Source organism: Rhagoletis pomonella, unplaced genomic scaffold, assembly GCF_013731165.1.
Source record: "Rhagoletis pomonella isolate Grant_MI unplaced genomic scaffold, Rhpom_1.0 Rhpom_scaffold_00011, whole genome shotgun sequence".
Lineage (NCBI taxonomy): Eukaryota > Metazoa > Arthropoda > Insecta > Diptera > Tephritidae > Rhagoletis > Rhagoletis pomonella.
The window spans coordinates 17,632,669-17,639,242 of record NW_023458565.1 but is presented as its reverse complement, the minus strand read 5'-3'; the positions used below and the strand labels follow the sequence as shown (position 1 = coordinate 17,639,242).

Here is a 6,574-nt window from a genome sequence, read left to right as displayed (position 1 = left end):
AAGATAAAGATAAAGATAAAGATAAAGATAAAGATAAAGATAAAGATGAAGATGAAGATGAAGATGAAGATGAAGATGAAGATGAATATGAACATGAACATGAACATGAAAATGAACATGAACATGAACATGAAAATGAACATGAACATGAACTTGAACATGAACATGAACATGAATATGAAGGCGTAGATAAACATAAACATAAGCATAAACATTAAAAGCGATAGAGACAAAGATAGAGAGGAAGAAAGTGGTAGGGATAAAAAGGAAACACAACTGAAGAATGTGCGATGTTATATTGTTATGTGTTATGCTACATATGTCATGTTATTGAATCTAATGCTATTCTATGTTATGTTATGCTAAGTACTAAGCTAAACTCCCCTCCACTTAACCCATTCCAACAAATTTTATTTCAGCTCAACTCAACTCACATAAACTATCCTTAATTTTAGCGGTTGAATTTCAACCGCTGGGCGAACACTAGTAAGTTTAACACGGTAATAATCCGACGCGATCGAAAGCGAGTTAAGCCATTCGCAAACAAGCCACGAGCGTACCGTAAGTGAGCCCGCGGATCTGATAGCCACCTGGCTGTTTGAGTGGATGTTAATCTTCCTTACCGCCAGTGCGCCAAACAGCAGTCAATCGACTACTTTCTTAAAAACAGCATCCTCCGTCTGATATATATTACAGTGGTCAGGAAGCCTAAATTTAAAGTTGATAGAGAACTCCCTGGAATATACCCCCTCCACCCTCAGTCCACTCATTCCTTGATGAGATGTGCGTGGAGAACCAGCTAGCCCGTGCAAAGCTAGACACGCAGTGATCTGTGTTATCAAGGATGAAATCGAAGAATCCGAGAATACTGCCCAGACTCTGTGTAAATCAGGCAGCCAGTGTCACAAAGTCTGACTGCCGCCCCTGCTGCAGCTGTTTTACTTGCGATATCGACAGGTGCTATGTTAAGCATGACGTTAAGGCCAGAGTGGGATTGGCCCTCAGCGCCCTACATAGCCTACATACTAACGTAGCCTTTCCCAGTACATTCCTTCAGACGAGGAATCAATAAAACATAATGGGCTTAGTTAAGCTTTCATAGAGCCAGGAAATAACCTTGGAAAAAAGGTCCCATAACCTATTGCCCTTCTGCAGCTGTACAGAGTGGATATTAGGCTGCGATGACAGTTTCCTATCGAGAATCAAGCCGAAGTACATGACTAGGTCGTAAAGCGCCAGGCGAACGCACCCGAATGAAAGAGGAGTGGCGTGGGCCATCTCATACATCCTAGTGAACTAGACGAGTTCAGTTTTACTAGGACTCACCGCAAGTCCGCAGTTCGCAGACCACCTTGTCCCCAGGTTCAAGTATCTTTGAGTTAAGTCATTGAGGGTATCCAAAATTTGTCTCTCACCAAAAATGCCACATCATTCGCATAGGCAACCGAATACGGAAGGCCCTATTGCAGTTGACCCAAACTATATCCGGAAATTAAAGCGGACGGTAAATTGACTTCACCTTGAAGCGTAATGAGCACCCACTTCCCAGGGTGCACCGTAGAAACGCCATAAGGCAGATGCACTAAGTCAAAAGGCTTTTTTTCCGTAGCACCCGGTGGAGTATTGTGCAACAAGAAAAGGTGGCAGTCTTTTAAACCTTATAAATCTCCAGAACCAGATGGCTATATCGAACAATCATCAGCTTATTAGATTCCCTGATTGTTGGGGAGCTGCGATATTTAAATTTTAAAAAGAAGCGGGGAGAGGGAAATCACAATGCGGGACCTTCTACCAAATTTTTCTATGTTTCGATGTTTGATGTCGAAAACTTACTGCCATTTGGCGATTCAGATAATGCGAAATCCAACGTTTTACTCCCCCCGGGTAAGAGGAGATCTTTATGTCTCCTAATAGCCTTTGAAACGATACGAAAGAAAATTACGTGATACGTTAGGCAGTATAAGCTGAATGGGACAAAGAGTACGTTCACGTATGTCATAACCCAAAAAATGTGTTTTTACGTAACGAGTAGTACGATATGGTATGTTATGATTCGCGCCCAGAGCTATCGGGCATTGTTTGTTGGTTGCTCAATTAGTGGGACTGCTCTGCTTGATTTCCACCACCGTGGTGAGTGTAGCTTCCTCTCTGGCAACGCGCTTCGTCGGATAGGATTATGACCTTATGGTTGACCAAAGCTTACTGACACCATAGGTGAAGTTGCAGGTTATAATTAAATATGGTAGAAAATAAATTCAATTATACTTGGATAATATTCAATTAATCATTTTTCTACTTTGTTCCCTAGATGATTGGTAGTCTCGACCATATTTCCATTTTAATAAATTCTTCACTATGCCTTTTATGAAATTGGTAACCGGTAGTAAGAATTCGGATTTTTCGAAATCGGTAACAGGTGCAAAATACCCGATTTAATTTTTGAAAAAAAAAACCACAATAAAAAGGGCGTGGCCACTCCGCTTTTCCCAAAATTGGTAACCGGTACTAAAAATCCGGGTTTTTTTCAAATTTGGTAACCGGTACAAAAAATCCATTTAATACCTCTTTTGCCCTGTGCGGAATTTGCCCCATTTTAAGTGTTATATATTTTCAAACAATTTCTGAGTGCTCAGAATTTATGAGTCTAAAATGAGTCTTTATTTCGTTATAAATATGATTCTGAGACCAGTCAACCAGACTGACTCATTTCGGACTCTTTTGGTGTCATAAATTCTGAATTGAACAAAAGTAACTAAGTTTACATAGAAGTACTTAAAAGTTCATTAATAACACAGGTCAACAACGTTTTGTTCTAGGAAAGTGTAGGGTCATTTTCGAAGTAATTTTTTGCGTAGAATCCGAATCCGGGTAATCGACCGTATCACGTCTCATGTTATCTCAATGGATTTTCGAATATCGAAAAATTCACAAACATGGAAACTTCAAAATGCGATATCTCAGTGAAAAATAAAGATATTTAAGCAAACTCAACGGCATTTAAAAGAGGAAGACTTATACTTTAAAATACCACGTTTACTTTTTTATGAAGAGCAAAATCTGCGTAGCTACATAACCTCAAAAATGGGCAAAAACAGCGTTTTTGCACTTTTAGGTTAGGATATCTCAAAATCCTGACGTGATAGAGCAATTTAAACCCCGGATTCGGATTCTACGCAAAAAATTACTTCGGAAATGACACTACACTTTTATAGAACAGAGAAATATGCTCTTCTCTGACTTTTTTGAGCTCCTAATGAGGCTTACAACTCAGAAATCTGAGGCTTTTCTGACTCTGAAATGAGTCCGAATATTTATAGGAATTGACTACTAAATACTCGATTCGAATTACAGGCACACTGTCGAACAACAACAACAACAGTCGGCGCTCTGTAAAGCTTATTCGCTTGAAATTACGCGCACAGCTTAAAAATGGTGAATTTCCTTTTAAGTGTACATATATCATTACCTTAGTTAATATAGAAAGGCCCTGACCAACGGTTTTGTTTATTTACTGAGTAGTTTTGAAACTTTATAAAAATTAAAGCTCTGCAAAAGCGTACATCGTCGTTTAAAGTACAAAACCGCGTATCGTCATTTTGCGAATATAAATATACTAGCCAGAAATGCGATTGCTTTATAAAAAGGAGAACCATTTTGAAATATGAGTGTTTTTACTCTCTAGTAAATAGTTCATGCAACCTCACATACGCGGTTTTGCATTTTGTTGATAAGCGGTTTTGTACTTTAAACGACGATATGTATGTACATACTATATTCCGCGTCCATATGTCAGAAAGCAATTAAGAAGGCAATCATAAACGTATGCAGTAAATTTGAAAAACAAAAAAATCATTTGTAAATAACACGCAATTTGATAAACCTGTTTTTACTTTACTAAGTAATAATACGCAAATGCACCTTGCACTTAAAAACTTCAAATACTCGTACATATGTATGTAAACGTGTTTGTTCATAAAAAAAACACACTCGTAATGTATTATTATAACGATTTGCGTTTTTCGGATATTAAACGGATGGACTTATGCAAAAAAGCAAGCCTTGGCTCTGACTCAATTATTGGTACTAATGAAGTGAGCTCAAGCTCGGCAGTTAGTTTAGACAATTTAACTAAATTTGAATCCAGATTTTAAGGTACAAGTCTCAAGTCTTTAAATAAAAAAGAATCAATTTATTAAAATAAATTTTTGAACGACCCCTACTAATGTTGCTCATTCTTTATCAAAAAATGTGTTACCTTAAAAACAAATAAATTCAATGAGATACGAGTGCTTACCCAATGCAATCTAGGTACATAATACTCATGCATATCGTCATTTAAAGCACAGAACCGCGTATCAAGAAAATGCAATACCTCGGTATATGAGGTTGCCAAGATTTTTAGGAGAGAGTAAAATTGGCTTATTTCAAAACGGTTCTCTCTTTTAGGCCTAATTATCTATGCTTCTTATATCTATGTATCAATATTTTAGTATGAATAGAGAAGGGCTTGATGCCAGGAGCTTCCGGGGAGCAAATATCTTTTTTTAGCATAAATGTCAGTTACGAGGTTTTGCCGAACCACGATACGCGGTTTTGTACTTTAAACGTATGTTACCAACGTATACGTATGTATATTTAATGTATATTTAATAAGGAAGTACCAGCAACAATTTCGCTTATCACTGCCAAAAAACAAACAAAAAATACAAAACCGCATTTCGCTATTTAAGACCTACATAATTTCGCTCTGATATTGTAAATAAATAATTACTGCACTCTCTAAGATAAATATCCACAGCCACTACTTTGAAAGCTTGTTTAATTTTTTACTTGCGTGAATATTTAAATTAAAAATTATGCTATATCATCGAGAATCAAAACTCGAACATCGACGTATTCATTTTGCGTTTAAACAGAAACAAGTGATGAAATTCGCATATCGCTCGTTTGGAGTGAAATGTTGTTAAGTCCATTTCTTTTTTTAATTTTGCTTATAACCATTTTCTTAAAATATTTCACAAAACTATGACTACAAAATTCTGCATGTTTAAAGCAAATCAAATCTCCATACGAATCGAAAGCATTCGATGTTCATTAAAGAAGTTCGTTTTATTTTCGCTTGTAGGATTTCCTCAATTTTTACAAAAAGTGGACTTAGCAACTTTTCACTCTAAGCGATATGAATTGAATTATAGACTTTTTTCAATTATCGATAAGAACAGAGGCAGAAGGTTGTTAATGAATTCATTTAAATGTATTTTAACAAACTGTGTGTTTATGGAGATTTGTTTGCAATCCCGACATATGTACATACATATGTGCATGCGCACAGATCCACATGCATTTAAGTGGGTACCAAAAATATAGGCTTTATCTGAGTTGAAATTCTCCGATTCATTGTTTAATATTTTCTTACGCACACATTTATTTTATAAAAATACGATTGTAAATTTCTGCTACGTTTTTAATAAAATCTGTCATTGCTTTGTTCTTGCGGGCATAGTTAGCAGTCATCGGTAAAAATGTATACCTACTACTACTAAGTTTGAATAGATGGGTATTTAATATGTACATTTCAATTATTTACATTTGTGTACACAAATACTTATGTTATTCATTTATGCAAGCGACATCCGGACAAATTTCGTCTTATCTGCCTTTATCGATATGCTACACTGTACAATGAAATGGAATAAATCATTTATATGTATGTTTACGTATTGTACATTTACATGTTTACGTATTATAATTTCTACATTCAAGTCAAACTGTCCAAATTTTATGTCCATACGTATTTTTCATATTTCGATCAACTGTTACGCGCTACGGGCATCATTAATTGTTGCTGGTACTTTAACAACCAGTCCATTCATGTCCTTTGTTAGTGTTATTTGGCAGCCTAGACGTGAAGTATCGGTGAGGTCGTATGCCAAGTCCAACATATCCAATTCTTCATCGCTGGCTTTATCTGGTAGTTTTTCGAAATCCTCTGATGTAAAAATTAAATGGCAAGTGGAGCATGTCAAAGTACCCTCGCATGCACCAAAACCATCCAAATCGATATGATTATTTACCACCACATCCAGTAATGTGTCGCCCACCTTGCCCTTTGTCTCTATCTTCTGGCCGTTGGCGCGCAAAAACGTAATGTTCACACTTGGTAATAATTAATAAAATAGAATGAGTGTTACATATACATACAGCAAAAATCAATTAATTGTAACTTACTCTTGCTGCAGCTGTGTCCCAATGGAAAATGTGCGTAGGAACTGTTGATTCATTATCACTGTCGTGTTGTTACTGGTTACACGCTGGCAGTAATCGAATTTGCTAAGGTTTTTCACTAGCCCTATTGATGTGTTGCGGTTAATTACTTTTAAGGAGCACCTGACTAAATTTAGGACAAAAGCCATACTGTCGCGTCGTTAACGTTTGGAAGACTCACACGTATAACTGGTTCAATATCACAATGAAGATACTTCTGTGCACTCTTGTGGCTATTTTAATCAATGTCGCACCTACACTGCTTTTTAATAAACGAAACACAACATCGGTAAAGGGAGTGCAATCACCT

The 6,574-nt window shown here is 36.6% G+C and overlaps 2 protein-coding genes across 4 annotated transcripts in view; one reads left to right on the top strand and one right to left on the bottom strand.

The window, feature by feature from the left end:
- The window catches only part of LOC118746736, a 127,208-nt gene that overhangs the window by 115,736 nt on the left and 4,898 nt on the right, over nt 1-6,574 (top strand). The window lies entirely within an intron of this gene.
- The window catches only part of LOC118746739 (adrenodoxin-like protein 2, mitochondrial), a 13,250-nt gene continuing 12,122 nt past the window's right edge, over nt 5,447-6,574 (bottom strand). The window contains exons 2-4 of one of the 3 annotated variants that reach the window (XR_004993881.1): nt 6,229-6,572; nt 5,733-6,156; nt 5,447-5,675 (exon numbers count right to left, since the gene is read on the bottom strand). Coding sequence is in view for 1 of the 3 variants with exons in the window: in XM_036480642.1 (XP_036336535.1) it covers nt 5,817-6,156; nt 6,229-6,413 (525 nt within the window). In the remaining 2 variants the exon portion in view is untranslated. Of the gene's footprint in view, nt 6,157-6,228; nt 6,573-6,574 lie in introns of all 3 variants that reach the window. The other 2 variants (XR_004993882.1, XM_036480642.1) reach the window with 2 other exon arrangements.